The sequence below is a fragment of the Malaya genurostris genome, chromosome 1, assembly GCF_030247185.1.
Source record: "Malaya genurostris strain Urasoe2022 chromosome 1, Malgen_1.1, whole genome shotgun sequence".
In the NCBI taxonomy this organism is placed as follows: Eukaryota; Metazoa; Arthropoda; class Insecta; order Diptera; family Culicidae; genus Malaya; species Malaya genurostris.
Genome location: NC_080570.1, coordinates 37,969,785 through 37,995,429, shown reverse-complemented (window position 1 = coordinate 37,995,429; position 25,645 = coordinate 37,969,785). Strand labels below are relative to the sequence as shown.

The window sequence follows — 25,645 nt, the reverse complement described above, 5'->3', positions numbered from 1 at the left end:
CGTAAACGTAGAGAACTTTCGCCAGAGAAGAATAGCAGCGCATTCAGTCGCAAAATGAGGCCCTACAATGGCCCTAGCGAAAAGCAAGGGAGAAAGCCAATATTTAATTTATAGTCGGTGAAGCCCAGAGTGGAAAGCCCGGATGGCCCGGATCAAGAGAAGTGACTCGCTTTTAGAGCCAGGGATTGCAGCGAAAAAAAAATTGTATCCAACTTTCGTGCTTGGGCTAGCATTCATTAAGCGAAGCCTGGCTTGCTGGGATCAGTAGAAAATGTTCAAAAAAAAATACATTTATTTTTTCCCCATGCCAACGAGAAAAATCATGCTATTTAAAATTGGTTGCTTTGATGGGTAGTAGAAAAATAGAATGCCATGTCGATTTACTGCTGGTTGCTGGTCAAAAAAACTTCTGATGGCCTCCTGACACTCGAGGTTACCACCAGAAACCAGAACCGCCATCGCCCTCTGGAATCGAGCATAGACCAAAGTCAGATTGCTGTTTTAATTAAATTGAGCTCGCTATCCTGTTAACGCCATTACTGCCATCATCGCCACACCTAAACTTGAACCCCCCTCCTCCCGCTCCCCTCCCTCATTACTGTTCACCCTCACACAGCTAATGAAGTTTTCGTTGGTTTTTCCGAGAGGAAATGAATGGTGGAATAATATTTGCGTATTGGGCGGCATTCCTCCGTTTTTCGTGATCACTGGAAATTAGAATTTTTGTTTTGAACCGCTTGACATTGAAGGACACGGGGGGGGGACGTTTAGCGGGGAAGGGGGTCCGGGAAATATTTGAATACTAATTTGTTTTTGTTCTCTCTTTCTCCCCCATATTTCAGGTACCTGCAAAGGGTGCAGCTGTAAGTATTATCATCATCATCATCATCTTCGTCACCGCGGTGTGGATCGATGGGAAGTTGTGACAAACAAATCTGATGTCCTACAATAGCTGCTGATTGAAAAATTATGCAACAGTTTGTGTTTTACATCGAACACAGGTTCCTCCTTGCTAGTATTTAAATTTTAGAATGTTTTTCTGACAGCTGCTGTGAAGACCAATTCGACGGCAAATATTATTCTTTGATCATAAAAAAACCGAAAATTATTAATTAATATTCTCATAATAATGTCGTTTGAATAGATGCAAGTATGAAAACTTCTTTCAACCATTAATGGTGGTGGTGAAAGATGAAGAGTCCGTTTTTCATTGGACGTCAGCTGAGGAGAATCCAAACCAAATTTTTCATACGTCGTTCCTGGTTAAGATGGACAATATTTTTGCCCATCACTAGTGACGTACGATAATCAACCAGTTACTTGTGAAATCAAGGAATTGTGAAATATACATTTTGTGTACTTGACGAACTGAGTCGAATGGTACATGGCACTAGGTCCTCCCCGTACTTCAGTTCAAAAGTCGGTTGCGTGCTCACTTTGACAATTGTATTATCTCCGGAACCGGAATTGTCAGTCCAGACTTGAAACTTTTCTCCTACTCGCTCGAAGACGCTTCACTTCATCTGAGACCAGCAGAATTTGGTTCGATTCGTTACTGAGTACAAGTTAAGATGTTTGATTTTTAGCAAGAAATCATAAATTGCTTAAAAACCGAGAAAAAATTGTTGATTCTGATGCATAATTTGTTGTTTTTTTTTACAATATGAATTTCGCGCCAGCTCGAGCCAATATTGGCAGCACCTTCTGAGATTTTAACGAATTTTTTTTTTGCGGATTTCCGCAAAGTTTTGCTTGTTTTTTTTTTATACGAATTTCTGAAGTTTTGTGGTTTTTTTTCATGCGGATTTTATGAGTTTTGCGATTTTTTATGCGGATTTCCGAAGTTTTGCGTTGCTTTTTATGCGGGTTTTCAAAGTTTTCCAGTTTTCTATTCGGATTTCCGAAATTTTTGCATTGTTTTTTATGAGAATTTTATAAGTTTTGTGGTTTTTATGCGGATATTCAAGGTTATGCGTTTTTTTATGCGAATTTCCAAAATTTTGCGTTTTTAATGCGTATTTCCGAGGTTTTGCGTTGTTTATGCGGATTTCCGAAGTTTTGCGTTGCTTCTTATGCGAATTTTCAAAGTTTTTCAGTCTTTTATGCAGACTTCCGAGTTTTTGCATCGTTTTTTATGCGAATATTATAAGTTTTGCGGATTTTTGGCGGATTTCCCAGTTTTTGCGTTGCTTCTTATGCGGATTTCCAATGTCTTTCAATTTTTATGCAGACCTCCGAAATTTTGCGTTGTTTTTTATGCGAATTTTATAAGTTTTGTGGTTTTTTAGGCGGATATCCAAGGTTATGCGTTTTTTTATGCTGATTTCCGAAGTTTTGCGTTTTTTATGCGGATTTCCGAAGTTTTGCGTTGCTTCTTATGCGAATTTTCAAAGTTTTTCAGTTTTTTATGCAGACTTCCGAGATTTTGCATCGTTTTTTATGCGAATATTATAAGTTTTGCGGTTTTTTTAGGCGGATTTCCGAAGTTTTGCGTTGCTTCTTATGCGAATTTTCAAAGTTTTTCAGTTTTTTATGCAGACTTCCGAGATTTTGCATCGTTTTTTATGCGGATATTATAAGTTTTGCGGTTTTTTTAGGCGGATTTCCGAAGTTTTGCGTTGCTTCTTATGCGGATTTCCAAAGTTTTTCAATTTTTATGCAGACTTCCGAAATTTTGCGTTGTTTTTTATGCGAATTTTATAAGTTTTGTGGTTTTTTAGGCGGATATCCAAGGTTATGCGTTTTTTTATGCTGATTTCCGAAGTTTTGCGTTTTTTATGCGGATTTCCGAAGTTTTGCGTTGCTTCTTATGCGAATTTTCAAAGTTTTTCAGTCTTTTATGCAGACTTCCGAGTTTTTGCATCGTTTTTTATGCGAATATTATAAGTTTTGCGGATTTTTGGCGGATTTCCCAGTTTTTGCGTTGCTTCTTATGCGGATTTCCAATGTCTTTCAATTTTTATGCAGACCTCCGAAATTTTGCGTTGTTTTTTATGCGAATTTTATAAGTTTTGTGGTTTTTTAGGCGGATATCCAAGGTTATGCGTTTTTTTATGCTGATTTCCGAAGTTTTGCGTTTTTTATGCGGATTTCCGAAGTTTTGCGTTGCTTCTTATGCGAATTTTCAAAGTTTTTCAGTTTTTTATGCAGACTTCCGAGATTTTGCATCGTTTTTTATGCGAATATTATAAGTTTTGCGGTTTTTTTAGGCGGATTTCCGAAGTTTTGCGTTGCTTCTTATGCGAATTTTCAAAGTTTTTCAGTTTTTTATGCAGACTTCCGAGATTTTGCATCGTTTTTTATGCGGATATTATAAGTTTTGCGGTTTTTTTAGGCGGATTTCCGAAGTTTTGCGTTGCTTCTTATGCGGATTTCCAAAGTTTTTCAATTTTTATGCAGACTTCCGAAATTTTGCGTTGTTTTTTATGCGAATTTTATAAGTTTTGTGGTTTTTTAGGCGGATATCCAAGGTTATGCGTTTTTTATGCTGATTTCCGAAGTTTTGCGTTTTTTATGCGGATTTCCGAAGTTTTGCGTTGCTTCTTATGCGAATTTTCAAAGTTTTTCAGTTTTTTATGCAGACTTCCGAGATTTTGCATCGTTTTTTATGCGAATATTATAAGTTTTGCGGTTTTTTTAGGCGGATTTCCGAAGTTTTGCGTTGCTTCTTATGCGAATTTTCAAAGTTTTTCAGTTTTTTATGCAGACTTCCGAGATTTTGCATCGTTTTTTATGCGGATATTATAAGTTTTGCGGTTTTTTTAGGCGGATTTCCGAAGTTTTGCGTTGCTTCTTATGCGGATTTCCAAAGTTTTTCAATTTTTATGCAGACTTCCGAAATTTTGCGTTGTTTTTTATGCGAATTTTATAAGTTTTGTGGTTTTTTAGGCGGATATCCAAGGTTATGCGTTTTTTCATGCTGATTTCCGAAGTTTTGCGTTTTTTATGCGGATTTCCGAAGTTTTGCGTTGCTTCTTATGCGAATTTTCAAAGTTTTTCAGTTTTTTATGCAGACTTCCGAGATTTTGCATCGTTTTTTATGCGGATATTATAAGTTTTGCGGTTTTTTTAGGCGGATTTCCGAAGTTTTGCGTTGCTTCTTATGCGGATTTCCAAAGTTTTTCAATTTTTATGCAGACTTCCGAAATTTTGCGTTGTTTTTTAAGCGGATTTCCGAAGTTTTGCGTTTTTTATGCGGATTTCTGAAGTTTTGCGTTGCTTCTTATGCGAATTTTCAAGGTTTTTCAATTGTTTTATACAGACTTTCGAGATTTTGCGTCGTTTTTAATGCGAATTGTATAAGTTTTGCGATTTTTTCTGCGGATTTCCGAAGTTATGCGTTTTTTTTATGCGGATTTCCGAAGTTTTGCGTTGCTTCTTATGCGGATTTCCAAAGTTTTTCAATTTTTATGCAGACTTCCGAAATTTTACGTTGTTTTTTATGCGAATTTTTTAAGTTTTGTGGGTTTTATGCGGATATCCACGGTTATGCGTTTTTTTTATGCGAATTTTATAAGTTTTGCGGTTTTTTTAGGCGGATTTCCGAAGTTTTGCGTTGCTTCTTATGCGGATTTCCAAAGTTTTTCAATTTTTATGCAGACTTCCGAAATTTTGCGTTATTTTTTATGCGATTTTTTTTTAAGTTTTGCGTTGCTTTTTATGCGGATTTTCATAGTTTTTCAGTATTTTATGAAAACTTCCGAGATTTTGCGTTGTTTTCTATGTGAATTTAAAAGTTTTGCGGTTTTTTATGTGGATTTCCGAAGTTTTGCGTTTTTTATGCGGATTACCGAAGTTTGAAATTGAAATTGAACTGAAATTGAATTTCATAAAGCAGTTCTGGATATATTGGAAATTTTTTTTTGTTCAAATTTGATTGACATTAGTATAAAATTGTATCAAACTTGCTTTGCTTCGTGGGAGAACTGAGCTAAACCGAACATTTTTTTGGAATTTAAAAAAAAACTCATTACAAATAGCTCCAAATCCAAATTATCTATACCGGTTTGTAGCTAAATTTTCAGCTCAATTTGTCCGCACAGAAAATTCATTTTCGAGATGTAAAGGGAAATAGATGTATAATCATTGAAATCTATTAAACCGTTTTTTTATTATTGCATTTTTAAATTCGAATTTTTTCGCGAGACACCCTGTAATAGGGGAGGGTGGTCCTAACTCGCCACTGTGTCTCGCTACGTCGAACGTCACAGCCGCTAAGCTTTTCAGATTTGCGTTTCGAGCGCAACAGTATGAAAAGTGTAACAAATTGTAAAATGTCATCAACTTTTTGGTCTATCAATATTCGTTTTTGGAAGGCGTAGTGTTTCTTCTACATATACAGCCTCTTCCTCTCATGTATTTTGTTTTCGATGCATTTATAGCCAATCCGATACGCCTAGTTTCTGTTTTCAATCCGATGTATGTTTCCGTCATCTTCTCCAGGTAACGTGTCACAATATCAATTGTCAGAATATCTTTGCGAGGAAAGGTCCTTTGGATTACCATTCCTCAGGTTCAGACATCGTTGGCCGTTGTCATTTGAATGTCGCGTTCAGGCTCTTCAGTACGACCACAGGTCTGTACATTGCCTCCCGACCTACCTGGGTGGTCATGTTGCTGATGACGCTCCAGTTGCGCAAGTAATGCTTCATCGGGTCTCGTCTTCATGTGGGCAGTGCTCGTTGATGATGCTGTAATTGAAGAAGCGGCTGTTCAAGGCTTATGTTTTCTTATTTCTCTGTTGTTCATCTTGCTGCTTCTCTTTTTTCGCGGGAGATACGAACCGCGTATCTTCGGAAATTTGCGTAAAAAACTGCGTATCTTTGGAAAAAAAACCCACAAAACTGAAGAAATTCTTTTTATGCATAATATCTTAGAAAGGCATGAAACGTCCAGATCTGGTGTAATCTAAAAAAATTTCGGATTTGCAAAATTTATTGAAAGAAACTATCAATATGCTGTAGGAATTCGTTTCTAGCATTCAGAAGGACCAAATTGAGGAACTCACTACCTATTCACCACAACATTTTTCTCGAACGATTTGTTGTACAGCCGCATATATTTTGTTCTCTTCCTCAGAACGCGTTCTGATTGGCTGGTGTTGACATGGGCCAAATGAGATAAGTTTTTCAATAGGGTACCATTGAAATACTTCAATGCTTTTGCTATACACGTTTATGTTGAAAAATTTCGATTCTATTGGTAGTTAGATTATATAAATCCTTCCACAGATCACTGAGCTATGAGATTTCAAAATACAAGAAAGGCAAACGCGCCTTATGAATTATCCTCTTTGATACTCGTTTACACCAAACATTTCAGAAAAGTTTAATTTTGAACTATTTGAGATTATGTCACACAACTGAAAATTTTATCATAAAATTGTGATCATATTTCCGATGGCATGTCGCAAGAATTATGTTGATTCGTTAGATACAACAAGAGATATTCTTGATCAAAAACTTATCACTATCTCAGAGGGAAAATTTTGAAAAGGCACCCCATAGTAAAGTAAGTCGTATTCACGACAAAACCACGTAATTTCAGAAATCCGTGTAAGAAAAAAAAATGAGTAAAAAACCGCGTAAAAAATGACCTTAGTGTATTTATTATTTTTCGTATTTGTTTTTGAATTTATGAATATAAATGTTTTTATTTGAAATTTTAATCAGCCTGACCATACCTGCATCGACCGAAACAAATAGTAATCGGAAGGAGCATTACTTGAGCTATGTGGCGGGTGCGGTAGAATTTTCTATTTAATCGTCGTTTTTACCGGCAGTGGGTCGTCAGGTCATAAAACATCACAACCGAGCTGGTTCCACAGACCTTCAAGCCATAGATATTCTGAACGGTCGTCGATGATGATGATGCATGGCCGGGTTTTGGATTATCGCAATGGACCTACTGTTTCATCACCAGTAGCAATTCGATTCAAAAAACCATTTCTTCTGTGCCGCTGGAACGGCGTCCGAAGTCCCTCGGCTTCAACTCAAACGGCACCCAATTGCCTACCTCTCGGATCACCATTACCATTGCTTTTAAACGTTGGAAAATGGCTACTACCTGAGAAACTACGAGTGGTTGTGCTAGTTCTTCTTGCGTTTGCGACGGGTCTTGATCGAGTTATTCCACCTATTCTTCATCTTTAAATTTTGTTCGCGCTTCGGCGCATTTTTCGTCACAATTCCCGGGAATTTCAGTGAAAAAAAAACTTCTATTGTCTACGCTTTAACTAAATGACACATACTGATCTCGGAAATTTATGACATTTTATTTGTTAGAAAAATTCTTTCGGATTTTTTTTTCAAAACGCTCAAATTACCATAAAAAAAATCGGAACAAAAATAAAAAAAATTTGCAATTTTTTATTCAAACCGCTGTATCTCGAAATCGATATCATTAGCATTATTTCAATTGGAAATTTTACGTTCTTTCAAAAAATTTTGTTGAAAAATGTACAAAAAAACAATTTCTAAATTCTTTTCAAAATATGTAACTTTTCCAATATTATTTCTCCATTCTAAAAATTTGACAGTACTTTATTTTGGACTTCAACTACAAAATGCATTAAAAAATAAAAAGTTAAAATTGAATATGAAAATCTTCCAAAGTACGAGACATTCTTGGGGTCGATGTTCGAATAAATAAACCTGAAACGGTTTGCTCGGGAATCGTTTATTTCAGTTTCAGTTACTTTATAGCTCTCTCGCATAAATTTTTCAGTTACTGAATTCGCTCCAAGCTTTGTTTGCTCCGTCAGAGCAGAAGCCTACTGTGATCGGACGCAACGAAACAGAGAAATAGTTGCCAGTTTTAACGAAAAATAATGATGTCGGCTGACTGCTGCGTGTTTCGATTTTACCATTCAAAGCCCTAGGAATGGAATGAAGGAGTTTTCCATTACGTGTCGAAATCTGAATAAGATAAATCCACCAGTTTAATATAAATGCTATAAAAATGCCTCGCGGAAACTCAACAAAGGGAGGGGGAAGACCCAATGATAAACGGCGCAATAAAAATCTGCTAGTGGGAGGTAATTGTGAAATGAATTGTTAATTCGCTAGTTTAATTCGGTCGTTTTGGGGTGCTCGGATGCTCGAAACATCCATATTTCCAGGGAAAGTGTTGAATAAATTTTCGACACGCTGAAGTGACACACAGACAAATCGACACGAAACTCTCGCTTTCCAACCGGTCTGGGGGCAACGATTTCACGCTCCGGAAGGTTCAACGCATTCAACACTCGTCCATACGAAATAAAGTATGATGTATGCGCCCCCACGGACAGATAAATCACATCATTATGAACGATTCGATTTGATTTACGGCGTGATCCCAGGTGAGTCTAGTTTTTCCGCTGACCCTCTCCCCGCGCACACACACACCGAGCACTTCTTGATTCGCGATTCGCGCGGTGGCTATATTTAGAACGTGATAGGCTAATCGATCATAGCCTGCTTCGTAACGGTGAAAGTTTGCAACGACTTCATCAACTACCGGGCGGCTCCATGAGCAAACATCGCGCATCCGGGCCGAAAGTTTTCAAATCTATTGAAACTCAATTTGCTCCGCCTGCTTTGTTTCACCGACTACTGCGACTGCTAGGCACTAGCGACTGGTTGGGTTGCCAGAAGTGCCATTTCATTAATGCCACTTGAAAACTTATCGCTTCTTGGGGAGCCCGAGCCTCTTTATTCAGCCTCTTTATTCCACCACTGGCACCACCGCCCTTAAAGCAACCAGGCGGTCCTCCCGGAAAACCTTCCCGGAGTTCTGAAAGTTTTCCAACTTGGTGCGATGTGGCTTTTGTGGGAAGCCTTTCAAATTTTGATGGAATTTTCCAAAAGAGAGGGGAGAAGGGGAAATAGTTCCCGCTGAATGGAATGGGGGCAAAACACGTCTTTAGTTGGTTTGGTACGTTATTGTTCCCGATTCGGGCGGAAGAGCCAGACAATAGGCTCGCTCTGAGCCCGTCGGTGATAGAGTCAAACAGAGTTAACTTCTAGAAGATGAATTTTGAGTTTGACTATAATGAAACTTATTCAATCAGTGAGGCTGAGGGAAAATTGAAGCTTTCGGCATTTTTTTTGCGGTTTCCTTTCAATATATTATTATCGGTTCCGTGAACATGATTTTCATTTTTTTTTTCAATAATGAACGAGGGAAAAATTGTAAAACTTCAACCTTCTATAAGGATATTTAAACTATTACCGTTGATCAAAGTTCAAAAAGTGTTAGATTTTGACTTTCTTTATTGGTGACACGAAATTCGTCGGAATGGCATTCGAAGAACGATTTTCGGCGAAACGGTTTTTGAAAAAATATAGCTCTGGGAAAAAATAACTATCGAAAAAATATTTTTTGGCGAAATGGCTTTCCATGAAACGATTATCAGTGAAAAACATTCGACGGAATGGCTTTCGACGAAACGACTTTCGATGAAACGGTTTTCGACGAAAAATCTCTCAACGAAACGGCTTTCGACGAAACACCATTCGTAGCTATGATTTTTGACCAAGTGGCTTTCGACGAAAAAGATCTGCAACGAAACGGATTTCGACGGGACAACTTTTGACGAAACGGCATTCGACGAAACGGCTTTCAACGAAACGGTTTTCGACGAAACGGCTTTCGATTAACCAACTTTCGACGAAACGGCTTTCGACGAAACGGTTTTCGACGAAACGACTTTTGACGAAATGACTTTCGACGAAACGACTTTCAACGAAACGACTTCCGACGAAACGACTGTCGACGAAACGGCTTCTGACGAAACGGCTTTCGACGAAACGGCTTTCAACGAAACGGTTTTTGCTGAAATGACTTTCGACGGCTTTTGACGAAATGACTTTCGACGGCTTTTGACGAAATGACTTTCGATGAAACGGCTTTCAACGAAACGACTTTCGATGAAACGGCTTTCAACGAAACGGCTCTCGACGAAATGTCTTCCGACGAAACGACTTGCGACGAAACGGCTTTTGACGAAACGACTTTCGACGAAACGGCTTTCGACGAAACGGCTTTAGACGACACGACTTTTGACGAAACGGCTTTCAACGAAACGGTTTTTGATTAAATGACTTTCGATGGCTTTTGACGAAATGACTTTCGACGAAACGACTTTCGACGAAACGACTTCCGACGAAACGACTTTCAACGAAACGGCTCTTGACGAAATGTCTTCCGACGAAACGACTTTCGACGAAACGGCTTTTGACGAAACGGCTTTCGACGAAACGGCTTTCGACGAAACGACTTTTGACGAAACGGCTTTCAACAAAACGGTTTTTGACGAAATGACTTTCGAAGGCTTTTGACGAAACAACTTTCCACGAACGGCTTTCAACGGACGGCTTTCATCGAAACGGGTTTTGACGGAACGGCTTTCGGTATATCGTTTTTCAGCGAACTGGCCCTCGACGAGACGGTGCTCGAAAAAACACAAGTTTCGAGAAAAACGCTTTCGGGCAAAATGATTTTGAAGCAATTGCATACTTTAGGTGAAAGAACTTTCGAACAAAAACATGTTTAGGAAAAATGGACTCTGGTGAAAATAAAACACGGTCCCTAATAAATATAGAATAATAAACATGAATAAAATAAAAAATATATAAACGAATTTAAATAAATCAGAACAAACATCAGAAAAAACATCAGAAAAAACATCAGAAATCGGTTGAAGCCGCTATAATCTAAACAAATCAGAAAATCTCCTCCGAACTCAAATGAATTGAAGGAAAAAAAATATGGGAGCCCATTTTAGGCAAAATTATTTTTCGTCAAAACGACTTTCGGCGAAAAAAAAATTCTGGTGACGCAGCTTTCGGCGAAACAACTTTCAATACGAAAGCATCGATTCGAAAAAAAGTTTACTGCACTAAAATGGACTGAAATGAAAAACAAAATCAGAGCAGTTGAGGAAAATTCGCTATAGAAATTAAACAGGATGGGAAAAAATTGATTCAAAAAATAACAATCTTTTAGAATTTAGTCAGAATATTTTAAATTTGAAAACGAAAAAGAAAAGTTGTAATTAAAAAAAATGGTATAACTTAGGAAAATAACACATAAAATCGGACAAAGATAGGAACATTGAAAATTGCAAAAATTAAATTCAATAAAATAGAAAAAAAAAACAATATAGAAACGCTAGAAACCATAGACTTGAGACGATTGCAAAACTGCATCAGAAGATGTGTAAAAAAAATTCAAAATGAGAAAAAATTGCAGAAAGCGCTTAATATCTTTTCTGAACTCAGATGAATTAAAACGAAATGAGGAAACTTTGAATTGATAGTCATTGGAGAAACGGTAGAATTGAGGCAAACGACAAACAAAATCAGAGAATCAGCGGTTAGAAAATTTCGCAGATGCAAATTTTGATACTGTGAATCGGATGTACAAAAATTGAGGAGGTTTTATGCCTGTTGGATAATGAGATTAGAAACTTCATTTCAGGAAGGCTTTTCAATACTTCCATATGAATCAAGAAGACCATGAAAACTTGTTGTCTTGAGATCATGAAGACCCTTTGGACTTTGGACGAAAGACCCTGAAAATTCTGACGACTATGAAAGCCTTGAAATCTCAAAAGACCCAAAAGACGCTAAAAGATTTTGGAATACATCGAAGACTTTAAAACCTTCTGTCTTAAGATTTGGAATACGCTAATGAGCCCGAAAAGAATAAAAACTCTGGAAATCCAGAGGACCCTAGAAACCCTGAAGATATTCGAAAGCCCGCAGATCTGAATCCCCTTAAGTCCCAAAAATCATGAAACCCTTGCAAACCCTGAAGACCCTATGGACTTTGAAAACTCTGAAGATGCAAACCTTCTGTCTTAAGATACCAAAAACTCAGAATACGTTGAAAAACCCTGGAGACCCGAAAGATCTTAAAAAGTCTGATGATTTTGAAAGCCCTGAAATCTCTGAAGACCCGAAAGACAAAAAAAACCCACAAGATTCTGAAAATCCTTAAGACATCGAAGACCATAAAACCTTCTGTACTAAGATTTCGAAAACACTGATGACCCTGAAAAGACTAAAAACTTTGAAAATCCAAAAGACCCTAGAATCCCTGAACACTATGAAAATCCTGAAGATCTAAGTCCCCCCGAAGTCCCAAAAAAAAACCCCTGAAGACTGAATCACTAAAATCTGATGACCCTGAGAACCCAGAAAACCGTATGGACTCTCCGACATAAACTCCGAAGACCCCGAAAATCCTGAAGACGTTGAAAAACTCTGAAGACCAGAAAGATCCTAAAAATCCTGAAGATTCTGAAAACCCTGAAAACTCTGAAGACCCAAAAGACCACAAATCCTGGATGATTCTGAAAACCTGAAGAACCAAGAGGACCTTAACACCTTCTGTTTTAATATTTCGGAGACACTGATGACCATGAAAAGACTAGGAACCCTGAAAACCCAAAAGACTAGAAATCCTGAACACATTGAAAACTCTGAACACATGAAGTTCCAAAAAAAAACCCTGTATATTGAAAACTATGATGACCATGAGAACCCAGAAAACCGCGTGAACACTAAAAAAATTCCGAAGACCCTGCAGATCTTGATAATCTTGACAAACGAAATCAGAGGAGATTGGACATTTTTGCATCTGAAAATTTCGATACTGTGAATCGGTTGTACGAAAATTCAAGAGGTTTTATGCCTGTTGAATAATGAGATTGGAAACTTCAGTTCAGGTGGGATTATCACTGCTCCCATATGAATCATAAAAATCTTGAAAATCTTCTGTTTTAAGATCATGAAAACCATGAAGACCTTGGAAAATCCTGAAGACACCTTATGGACTTTGAAAATTCTGAAGACTCGGAAAACCCTGAATACTCTTAGGGCTCTGAAGAACAATGAATATCCGAAAAACCTTGAAAACGTTGAAAAATCCTGAAGACCGAAAAAATCTGTCTTAAGATCATAAAATAAACCGAAGACCAGGAAATCCTGAAGACCCGAAAGACTGAAAATCCTGATCATAAAAATCCCGAAGACCCCGAAAACCCTCTTCAGGGTTTTAAGAAAAATTTAAAAACCCTGAAGACACGATAGATCCTAAGTGTTGAAAATTCTGAAAACCCTAGAGTCTCTGATGACTCGAAAGACCATAAAACCCCAGAAGATTCTGAAAATCCGAAGAATCATGAGGACCTTAAAACCTTCTGTCATAAGATTTTTAAAACACTGATGACCCTGAAAAGCATAAAAACCCAGAAAATCCAAAAAGACCCTAGAAGCCCTGAACACTCCGAAAACTGTGAAGACCTTGGAAAGCTTGAAAATCTGAGTCCCCTAAAGTCCCCAAAAAAACCTGAAGACTGAATCCTTGATATCAGATGACCCTGAGAACCCAGGAAACAGTGTGGACTCTCGGATTTATACTACGAAGACCCCGAAAACCCTGAAAACGTTGAAAAACTCTGATGATCCAAAATACTGACAATTCTGAAGACTAAAGACTTTCTAAAAACCTTCCAAATAGCTTCTTAAAACCCCCGAAGACCCAGTAAACCAAGAAAACTTTGAAAACTTCAAGTCTTAGGATAATGAAAACCATGAAGACCCTATGGACTTTGAAAATGCTGAAGACCTCGAAAATCCTGAATACTCTTAAAACTCCGAAAAATCATAAAGACCCGAAAAACGCTGAAAATTCTGCAGACTATAAAAAACCTTTTGTCTTAAGATCATAAAAACCCAAAAAACCCTGAAGACGTTAGAAAACCCTGAGCGATAGACCCTAAAAATCATGAATACTGTGAAAACGTTCTGTCTTAAGATCATGAAAACCCAGAAAATTCTGAAGACGTTGAAGAACCCTGAAGACACGGAAAATCCTAAAAATCCTGAAAATTCTGAAAACCCTAGAATCTCTGATGACCCGAAAGACCATAAAAACCCTGAAGAATCTGAAAACCCGTAGAACCATGAGGACCTTAAAACCTTCTGTCTTAAGATTTTGAAAACACTAATAGCCTTGAAAAGCCAGACGATCTGAGTCCCCTGAGGTCCCAAAATACCCTGAAGACTGAGTCATTGAAATCTGATGATCCTAAACATAACCTCCGAAGACCCCGAAAACCCTGAAGACGTTGAAAAACTCTGAAAATCCGAAAGACTCTGGAAATCCTGAAGACTGTGAAAACCATTTTTTTTGAAGATCATAAAAACCCGAATACCCAGTAAACCCTGAAGACCCGAAAGACCTCAAAACTCTGGTGATTCAGAAAACCCTGAAAACCCCCCAAAGACCCAGAGTATTCTGAATACCTTTAAGACATCGAGGACCTTAAAACCTTCTGTGTTAAGATTTCGAAAACACTGATGACCCAGAAAAGCTGAAAGTTCTAACGACGCTGCATATCCACGAAACAGTGTGGACTCTCGGACTTAAACTCCGAAGACCCCGAAAACCCTGAAGAAGTTGAAAAATCCTGATGACCCGAAAGACTGAAAATCTGAAATACTTTAGAAACCTGTCTTAAGAAAAAGAAAACCCTGAGGACGTTGAAAACCCCTGAAGACATGAAAGACCATAAAAACCCTGATGATTCTGAAAACCCCTGAAGGCCCTCTGTCTTAAAGTTTCGGAAACACTGACGACCCTGAAAAGACTAAAAACCTTGAAAATCTAAACAACCCTAGAAGCCCTGAACACTCTGAAAACTGTGAAGACCTTGGAAAGCTAGAAGATCTGAGTTCCCTAAAGTCCCAAAAATAAACCTGAAGACTGAATCACTGATATCAGATGACCCTGAGAACCCAGGCAACCGTCTGGGCTCTCCAACTTAAACTCCAAAGACCCCGAAAACCCTGAAAACGTTGAAAACTGCTGAACACCAGAAAGACCCTAAAAGTCCTGAAGACTATGAACGATCAAAAAACCTCGAAAACCCTGAAAACATTGAGTCGTAAGTGGAAGACCATAAAAATCATGCAGATTCAGAAAATCTTGAAACCTCTGAAGACCCGAAAGGCCATGAAACCCCATGAAGATTTCGGAGACATGAAGACCTTAAAACTTTCTGTATAAAGATTTCGAAAACGCTGATAACCGTGAAAAGCCTAAAAAACCCCGGAAAATCCAAAAGACTAGAAACCTTGAATACTCTGAAAATCCTGAAGACCTTGGAAAGCCAGAAGATCTGAGTCTCCTGAAGTCCCAAAAACCCTTAGGACTGAAAACCATGATGACCCTGAGAACCCAGAAAACCGCGTGGACCCTAAAAATTCCGAAGACCCCTGCAGACGTCAAATTCTTTAAGTCAAATATCCAAATAACTATGAGAACGTGCCACTTGAGCCAATTAGTTATAATTTCCATGTGAAAAGAAAATTCAAACTAGAAAGAACAAAATGAAAAATTCGAAAATCTTTTCTGAACTTAAGTGAATTCTAGAAAAATGTATTATTCAACTCATTCTTCAGTCAATAATGGATATGAGGCTCCGTTGCTCAAGCCTAAACGCAAAAAAACAACAACCACTGTTAGTTCTGCTGTGAGAATATCTACTGTGGGACGTTTGTAGTGTGAGTTTCGCTTGTGTCATCCAGCTACCGGTCGTTTTCATTGGTGAACAAGAAAACGGAAAGTGGACAATGATGGGGAACATTATATAAAATCAGTCGTTTTAATGGCACTGAATGTTGTTTAAAGACCTATCAAAATTATTTCTTTTCTAATCAAAGGTAAAAATCATCAATTTAGTGCAAATCTAGAATAATTTGATTAGTTTTGTGCTATTTTCGTAGTGCGAAATTCGCACCGCAGGAGTGCAAATGTAGCTAGCATTTAATATTGTAGAGAATTCTACAATTTAGCCTTTCTGAAAGTCGGAAATGAATCAAGTACAGCGTCTAGTGATAGTTTCTTTCACTCAAACATTGACATGTATGAAATATTGCAATATATGAGCGATTGTAGCGACTAGTGTTTGTGATTATATTTATGTAATTTCTTCTAGGGCAAGACTCAAACTTACTTAAACTTGACTTTGACCAGACCCTGCCAGCTTGGAGCGAAATCAATCTTCAGTTCAGCAACGCCATCGCACGGCATCACATTCAACACATCATGTCAATTTTATGGGTGCGCAATGCTACTATTTTGGCGCGCGCCGCGAATTTGACATTTCTCTCCCCTTACTTCTATGTACGTGATTCGATGCGGACTGGCCTGAGGGCGTCATGCTCGCAAAAAAGGATGTTGCCAATGATTTGTTCAGGAAGTGTGAGAGCTGGATGTCTTGCTAATATGATGCCTTTGCTTTGACTGTCACCTTTCTTGCTGGACTACAAACGTAATCATCCGTAACACACTGGTTCTTTTCATGACTAGTTTTTGGATATGTTATTGAAAAATGTCTTTAGTTTTTAGGGTAAATACGTGAATGTTATAATGTTGAAGTTTTGTGTTGGAAAACGTCAATCGAGTACCTTTTTAATGGTTTTCATGGTTTGTCTGCAAAGGGTTTTGTATTTTTTCCCCCTGAAACAAACATTTTAATATGTTTAGGTTTTGTCTTCGACTCATTAGCGCATAACGGTTTATGTTGGACTGTTATGCCACCTAGCAGTTCAGCATAAACCACTAAGCAGCAGCTTTACGTTTTCTGTTTTTCACCGAAGTGCAATGTCTATACTGATGTGCCGAAAGAAAAAGGTGATTTCGACTTTATCTAACCGGATGCAGGTCTCGTCATTCAGGGGTTAGCCTATTTCTGTACTTGCGTTTAACTTTTCCTACAAAAGACTCAGGGTGAGGCATGCTTTAGGAGCTTGAGAGCACCTTCCTTTTCTCCCCCTTTAACTGTGAATAGTTAGGGATTTCCTTACTTCGCCTGACTGACAGACGAGACAGCGCCAAAAAATATTCCTATTTAGCTTCTATTTCCGCCTCTTTCCCCAATTTTCCGTGACATTACAGAACAACTCCATTGAAACATTCTGCCGGAAGCTCCGACGACTAACGGCATTACGGGCTTTTGCTCGGTCAAAACCGGTTTCAAATGGGAAAAACCATTCTGCCGAAAGCATGATACCATGCTTTCAATTTTCAATTTTCCACTTATTCAGTGGACCGCAGTGGATTCGTTTCGTCTTTTCTTTTTTTTTTTGCTGGTGCTTCCTCCGGCTCTGACTGACTGACTTCTGTTCTCGATCGGTCCCCCTTCAGCCTGCATAATCTTGTCAGCAGGAGGAAATACAATTTAATTTTATTACACGTTTTTATTGGATAACAAGGGAGCGTGGGTTTTTCTCTCTCTCTCTCTTCACTTGTGGTTAGCACCCCTGTGTCGCGGAACGCATTCTGTTAAAGACCCCGGAAGCCTCCGAAAAGACGTGTGGAAATCGACCGGGGATCATGAATTGATTCGAATTCCAAAGATTTCGAATCACCCAATTTAGTAGCGAAGACGTAGAAACTACGGCCTTAGTAGAGTAAATCGAGAATCATCCAAGTGACCGTTGAAAATTAATTAAGTTTCTTTCCTTTTATCTTTCGTTTCAGCATCAATCGGCAAACAGATCAAAGGAGGCTATCTGTTAAGATACAAAAGTAAGTAGCTCTCGGGAATCAGATTAAGCAACAGCAGCAGCAGCATAGCGCTAATTGATACCTTCCTAATCAATCAAATTAAACTGTCCCCGATCGAACCGATTCCATGGTCATGAATCGAATCGAAAGCCTCATAAATTTTCCTATCGACGTCGTTTCAACATTTCACCATGTTACTGTCATTGCTATCAGTGCTTAGCCAGCCAGGTCCATAATGTGCTAGTTGTCATCATCAATCATCGGGCCAAGTCTGGGAAAATTCTTGCAACTGCTCCTTCTTTGCTCAGCCAGCCTCCCTCCTCTCTGCCCTGTTTGTTTGCGGAAGCTCAATCATACTCTATCATTTGCAGCTGATACTTCCGATGGTGGCGGCTTCCGGTGGACACAACTAGGAAACAGGATTCCGGTCCAATTATACCGACTTACTAATTAATGTGCAATGTCAATCAAGGATTGCACCGGAAGGATTAGGATCCGAAACAGTTGAATGAGCTTTATTTTTTCCTATGACCGAACCATGCGTATGTCCCACGCAATTCCGAATTCACGTAATAGCAAGTTGTGACAGCAAACGCGGCACCGAACCAGTTTCTTTTTCAAACTTCAATTAAACGGACAAGTTGATGCGTGCTAGTGGATTGTAGTGACGGGAATAAATACATACTACAGAACACACACAAAAAAAACAAACCTGCACATGACACACATCCCCACCCACTCTGTCAACAATAATGACGTGACAGACTTTGAAGACCTCCGGTCCTGGATAATCTCAGTAGAAGCAGCAGCAGTAGTAGAGTGACAGCAGATTGCCCTACATCGTCATCACCGGCACCAGCGTCACCATCAGCCGCCGCCACTGCTACTGCCGCCATCTCTTGGCAGCCGATGTAAGCGAATGCAGAATGCGGTGACTATTGGAGGATAACGAGCAAAATTATCCGCACGGAAGAAAAACTGCAAACTTAAGCATGAATATTTGAATAACTCTGTTGTGCCAGTGTTGAGCAAACGGAGGAGAAAGTTTCAGACACACATACACATGGACCAATTCGTCCTTTCTCTAAGCGAACAGGAGAACCACAAAAGTGGGGGGGTGGGGGGTTCAAGTACGGGAAAGAAAAGGAACGGATCTGCTTCCCTCTGACTCTCTGACTACATGCGATGGGAAAAAAGTGAGCTGGCTGCTGCAAGTGACACGTGTTCCGTCGGTTGTAATGTGCCTGTTGGACAGCTTTTGCGATGTGTGTTTTCCTCCGGCTCCCTCCCTCCACCCCTGAGTATCAGATTCTGAGACAGTCGGTGGCGCCGGAGAAGCCCCCCCGCTGGATGCAGTTTATCTCGGTTGAATTCCTCGGTGGCTGTGCTTGGATGGATATTATCAAAAAAAATAAGACGAGACGGGATGCGAGGAAAGGGGCTCAGATCAAAATGTTTACAGGTTCGTTTTTCAAGCTCCAAAAGTTTTTGGGTAAATAACAGCCAGCACTAAATTTGAACAGTAAATCTAGCAACTTTACAGTGAAAGACAATTTGGACAGTCGAAAAAGCGAAACTCCGTACCGTACCGTAAACAGTTTAGACAGCTGATAAGACTATCATAACGGAAGAAAAGTTGAAGAATCGGTTCCTGTGTGTGTTTTCGTCGTCATACCACTTTACAGTAACATGCCAAGAGTTGCATTTTTGGTTTATTTTCCGGTACACTAATTAAAAGGCCAAAGTTTCCCGTATAAATTTCAACCAAGAATTAAAAGTCCAACATAGAAATGACCGAGTAATCCACAGAAGAGAAACTGTCACGTACTGAAGAAGCCACCCGTTTTGAATAGTTTTGCTTGCCCCAAGGCACAGGCTGAACACAGGAGGCCATGACATTTTCCGAACGGTAAACGTTTGACATGCAGCGATGCCAGGGCTACAGAATTCCAGTCGGAAGGGTTTTTCAAGACGTGAATTTATTATGAATCATGCGTTTTTTTTCTGATAACGGCCAAAAGACTCTCTTTGAGGATTAGTACACGGAAACAAATCCGTTACTGTACATAATTTTCATTTGGCAATCATCAACGATCTAGTTTGTATGAATATATCTGTTTGTTAGAATATCATTTCGAGAGCAGGCGTAAACCGAGAAATAAAATCGATTTTCAATTTGTAACCCTATCTAATGAAAGTCATAAAAATTACCTTGTCCAGTCACTTGACGATCCTAAAAACCTTCTGTCTTAAGACCAAGAAAATCCTGAAGACTTCGGAAACACTGAAGACCCTGTGAACTCTGAAAACTCTGAAGACTCTGAAGATTCTGAAAACCCTGAACATTCTGGAAACCTTGAAGACTGAAAACTTCGAAAATTCTGAAATCCCCGAAAACACCTAAAAGCCTAAGGACCAAGAAGACCTCGAAAACCGTCTGTCCTAAGATCACGAAAACTCCGATGACCCTAAAAAGCCTAAAAACTCTGAAAACCCAGAATTCCTTGATGACACTGACAACCCTAAGACGCCTAAAATCTTAGACCCAAAAAACTCTCAATACGTTAAAGGCCCTTAAGATTTTGAAAACCATGAAGAGCCAAAACATCCTGAAAATCCTGAAAACCATGACGATCTTGAAAATCCGGTTGAACCTGAAAACCCTAAAGACTCCGAAACCCCTGAAGATTCTGAAACCCCGTATGATTCTGGAAACCCTGAAAACTCAGAAACCCATGAATACTTAAGACTGAAAACCCTGAAAATGCTGAAAACATCAAACACTCAAAAGCCTGAAGAAAATCGTGGTGACCTTGAAAAACCCTGAAGGCCATGAAAAGTCTCAAATGCCTATAAACACTGAAAATCTTTTGAACCCTGCAAACCTTGAAGACCCTAGAGACCTCAAAACGCCTAAATGTAAAACCTCTGAAGACCCCTCAGACCTTGTAAACTCAAAACACTCCGAAAACCCTGAAGACCTTGAAAACTCCTTAAATACTATGCAAACCTTCAAATGAACTTCAAAACCTGAAGACCCTGACAAGCCTAAAATCCCTCAAATCCTAGACCCAGAAAAGCCTGAATCTAAACCCTCTGAAGACCCTAAAATCTCTGGAGACTCGAAAAACTTTGGAAGTCCTCACGGTCTTAAGCTTGATGAACCTGAAGATTCTGAAAACTGAAGACTCTAAAGATTCTAAAAACTCTGCAGTTCCTGAGAATCCAGAAGACCTTGAATACCCTTAGAACCGCGAAAAACCTGAAGAACCTGAACACCATGAACGCCAGCAAGACTCTGATATCCCTGATGATTCGTAAAACAGAATTTCTCGAGGACCATGAATACCTAGAAAACCTTCTGTCTTAAGATCACAAAAAAACCCTGATGAACCTGAAAAGCCTGAAAGCTCTGCAGACCCTGGAAACCAAGAAGACCCTGGAAAACCAAAAGAAAACCATGAAGAAATACAAAACCTTGAAGATTCTGAAAACCATGAACACCAAATACTCTTAAAAGCCTGAAAACCAAGAAGACCTCCTAAACCTTCTGTCTTGAGATCACGAAAACTTTGATGACTCTTTAAAGCCTAAAAATTGAAAACCCAGAAATCTTTCAAGATCGTCAAGGATTTCCCAAGACTCGGAAAATTTTAGACCAAGAAACCCCTAAATACCTTAAAAGCCCCTAAGACTTTGAAAACTATGAACAGCCAAGACACCTTGAAAAAACTGAAAACAATGACGATTTTGAAAATCCGGTTGACACAGAAAATCCTGAAGAACCCGAAACCCCTGAAGATTCTGTAAACCCTGATGATTCTGGAAACCCTGAAGACTCTCAAAAGCCTGCAGACCATGAAGATCTAGAAAAAGACTATGTAAACACTGAAAATCTTGAAAATTTTTAGAACCCGAAACCCCTAAAGACCAACCAGGCTCTGAAAACCACAATAATCCTGAAGATCCTGAAAACCACGAAAGCCAGAAGATTCTGAAATCCCTGAAAATTCTGAAAAAATGGAAACCCAGAAGAAGGTTTTCTAGACCTGCTGTCTCAAAATCACGAAAACCACGGTGACCCTGAAAAGTCTTAAAGTCCGAAAAGCATTGAAGACCCTCGAGAGCCTGAGGACTCGGGAAAATTCAAAGACCCAGAAAACCCTGAAGACCTTGAAAACACTGAAGTCCCTATGGATCCTGAAAACCATGAAAACCTCGATTCTGGAAACTCTGAAGCCTATGTAAACAATGAAGACCAGAAAGACTCGGGAAACCATGAACACTAGAGACTCTAAAAACCCAAAGACTCTTGAGAGCCTGTAGACTAAGAAGACTTCGAAAACCTTCTGTCTTAAGATTACGAAAACTTCAATGACCCGGAAAAGCCTAAAAACCCTGAAAATCCTAGAGAACCTGGAAACCCTGAAGACTCTGAAAAACTTAAGGCTAAAATCCCTCAAATCCTAGACCCAGAAGAGCCTGAATCTAAAGCCCCTGAAGACCTCAAAATCTCTGGAGACTCGGAAAACTTTGGAAGCCCTTACGGCCTTAAGCTTGATGAACCTGAAGATTCTGAAAACTGAAGACTCTAAAGATTCTAAAAACTCTGAAGTTCCTGAGAATCCAGAAGACCATGAATACCCTACGAACCGCGAAAAACCTGAAGAACCTGAACACCATGAACGCCAGCAAGACTCTGATATCCCTGATGATTCTTAAAACAGAATTCCTCGAGGACCATGAATACCTAGAAAACCTTCTGTCTTGAGATCACAAAAAAACCCTGATGAACCTGAAAAGCATGAAAGCTCTGCAGACCCTTGAAACCAAGAAGACCCTGGAAAACCAAAAGAAAACCCAGAAGAAATTGAAAACCTTGAAGATTCTGAAAACCATAAACACCATATACTCTTAACAGCCAGAAAACCAAGAAGACCTCCTAAACCTTTCTTTCTTGAGATCACGAAAACTTTGATGACTCTTTAAAGTCTAAAAATTGAAAACCCAGAAATCTTTCAGGATCGTCAAGGATTTTCCAAGACTCTGAAAATTTTAGACCAAGAAAACCCTAAATACCTTAAAAGCCCCTTAGACTTTGAAAACTATGAACAGCCAAGACACCTTGAAAAAACTGAAAACAATGGCGATCTTGAAAATCCTGAAGAACCCGAAACCCCTGATGATTCTGGAAACCCTGAAGACTCTGAAAACCATGAGCACTTAAAAGACTGAAAATTCTGAAAACCCCAGACTCTCAAAAGCCTGCAGACCATGAAGATCTAGGAAAACATAAAAGACTATGTAAACACTGAAAATCTTGAAAATTTTTAGAACCTGAAACCCCTGAAGACCTAGCAGACTCTGAACACCACAATAATCCTGAAGATCCTGAAAACCACGAGAGCCAGAAAGATTCTGAAATCCCTAAAAATTCTGAAAAAATGGAAACCCAGCAAAAGGTTTTCTAGACCTTCTGTCTCAAAATCACGAAAACCACGGTGACCCTGAAAAGTCTTAAAACCATAAAGACCCTGGAAACCTTTATCACCTTGACAGCCCTGAAGACTCTGCCAATTCTGAGGCTCCAAAGACCCAGAAAACCTCGAAGACTTTGAAACCCCTAAAAGCCTTGAAGATCCTAGAAATACTGAATACACTGAAGACCCTAAGAACTCAGAAAATCCGGCAGATTATGGAAAACCTGGCCCTGAAGACCGCGAAAACCATGAAGCCCTGAAAAACTTTCTGCTTCAGGATCACGAAAACGATCACGAGGACCTTGAAAAGCCGAAAAGCATTGAAGACCCTCGAGAGCCTCGGTAAAATTCAAAGACCCAGAAAACCCTGAAGACCTTGAAAACACTGAAGTCCCTATGGATCCTGAAAACCATGAAAACCTCGATGCTGGAAACTCTGAAGCCTATGAAAACGATGAAGACCAGAAAGACTCGGAAAACCATGAACACTAGAAAGACTCTAAAAACCCGAAGACTCTTGAGAGCGTGTAGACTAAGAAGACTTCGAAATCCTTCTGTCTTAAGATTACGAAAACTTCAATGACCCGGAAAAGCCTAAAAACCCTGAAAATCCTAAAGAACCTGGAAACCCAGAAGACTTTGAAATACTTAACGATTCTGAAAACCTTAGACTCTGAAAATCCTGAAGACCTTGAAAGCTCCGAAGACTAAGTTTTGAAAAACTATAAAAATTTTATAAACCCTGAAAAGATTGAAAAGTTCAAAGGCCTGAAAACCCTGATTACCCTGAAAACTGATGAAAAACACGAAGACTCAGAAGACCCTGATGATCAGGAAAACCAAGAAAATCCTGAAAACCATGAATACCAGAAAGACTCTGGAATCCCCGAAAATTCTTAACTCGGATGACCCTGAGAAGTCTTGAAACCATAAAGACCCTGACACCTAGAACGTCCTAAAGACCCTGAATATGTCGAAAACTCTGAAGGTCTAGAGAAACTTTGAAGACTTTGTAAACCCTAAAGATCATGAAAACTTTAAAGACTCTGTAAACTCCGGATGACCCTGAAAACCTTGAAGAACATGAATACTTATACCGTTTTCGTTTTTGAGCTTACACGCGGGCGACTCTGACTCCGAGTAAAAAAGTAAAAATAACACGTGGTATGCGCCCTAAACAACAACTCATAAAAAAGAAAAAAAATAAACAAACTCGCATGGATGTCGTGGTGCGACCCGAGAAAATTTTCAGAGTGAAACTGCGCGATTGGAGTCCGACCTAAATTTACAATGATACATCACAGATTGAAGTTGTGATTAAGAATGTTCTTTATTTTATCAGTTCGTTAACTTATATCCTATCCTCTCCTAGTCTACCTAATTAGTTTTTACAATTGGTGAGAATCCAGGGTGAGGAGTTAGAACGCGCAGTGTAAGTCGGGTTTAACCAATGGGACTAGTTGTATCGAGTCGGCCATTGTATACTTTGTGAGTAAGAGAGGAAATAAGCTTCTTGGTGAGAGTGAGCGGGTGTGACACGGAGGGGAGAGGGCGATAGCATGTTGGGTTATTCTCGTGAGTGTCGATTTGAGTTAGTGTGTGCTCTTGAGTTACTGTTATTCTAGGTCGTACTGGTTGGTATTCAATTGTGGACATGAGGGGCGTCAAGAAGGGGGAAGTGACACAGTTGGTTATGTTTATTTTGTGTGTTCTGCGATAACATAACGATTTGAAACTTGATGCTTCCTTGTTTCTGCAGTCGAATTTTATGTCTACGTAGTTTCTTTCTTTGGGTCAGCGTGAAGTGCAAGTGTTGATATTTTAGTTGCCTTCATGTAGGTAATGTATTTATTTTATGTAGGTTTCTAGATTTTCGTGGAATGGTGCTTTTACGGGATTTTGTCAAGTGCGTGTGGTCTGGGGTGTGAGAAAGATTTAGTGTTGAATATTCATATTACATGGCCTGAAATGTGTGAGGAGATTTAGTGTTGAAGGCTCATATTACATAGAGCGATCTCAGGTTGCTAAAACAAACATATCAAACGATGTTTGGGGGACTCTGGGTTAGCTTTCGGGCTGCTCTGATCAATAAACGAAAACGGTATTAGAAGACCCTGGAGGCCTTGAAGATCCGGAAAACCATGAAAATTCTGAAGAGCTTGAAAAAATGAAAAGCCTAAAGACTGAACACTCAGAAGTCCCTGAAAAGTGTGAAGACTAAGAGAACCCTGAAGCTCTGGAAAACTAAGAAAATCCTGAAGAGCTAAACTAAGGAACCTGAGAACCCTGAACACTTTTGAAAGCCTGAAGACTGAACACTTTGAAGCCCATCAAAAACCTGAAAACACTGAAAATCTTAAAGACCTTGAACCCTCTGTAGACACTGAAAAGTCAGAAGACTGAAAATTCTCAACACCCTGAAAACCGTGAAGACCATGAAAAATTCACAATAGTCTGAAAACTCTGAAGTACCTGAAATCCTGTAGACCCTAAATCCCTGATGAGTGTGAAGACTAACAAGACCGTGAAGACCTTGAAAACCCTGAAGACCTTGAAAACCCTGAAGACCTTGAAAATCCTGAAGACTCTAGGAATCCTGT

General features: G+C 39.2%; 1 protein-coding gene across 1 annotated transcript in view; it reads left to right on the top strand.

The window, feature by feature from the left end:
• The window catches only part of LOC131437583 (uncharacterized), a 153,653-nt gene that overhangs the window by 29,301 nt on the left and 98,707 nt on the right, over window positions 1-25,645 (top strand). The window contains exons 2-3 of the mRNA XM_058607041.1: window positions 843-863; window positions 17,539-17,586. Of these exons, the coding sequence (XP_058463024.1) occupies window positions 843-863; window positions 17,539-17,586 (69 nt within the window). The remainder of the gene's footprint in view (window positions 1-842; window positions 864-17,538; window positions 17,587-25,645) is intronic.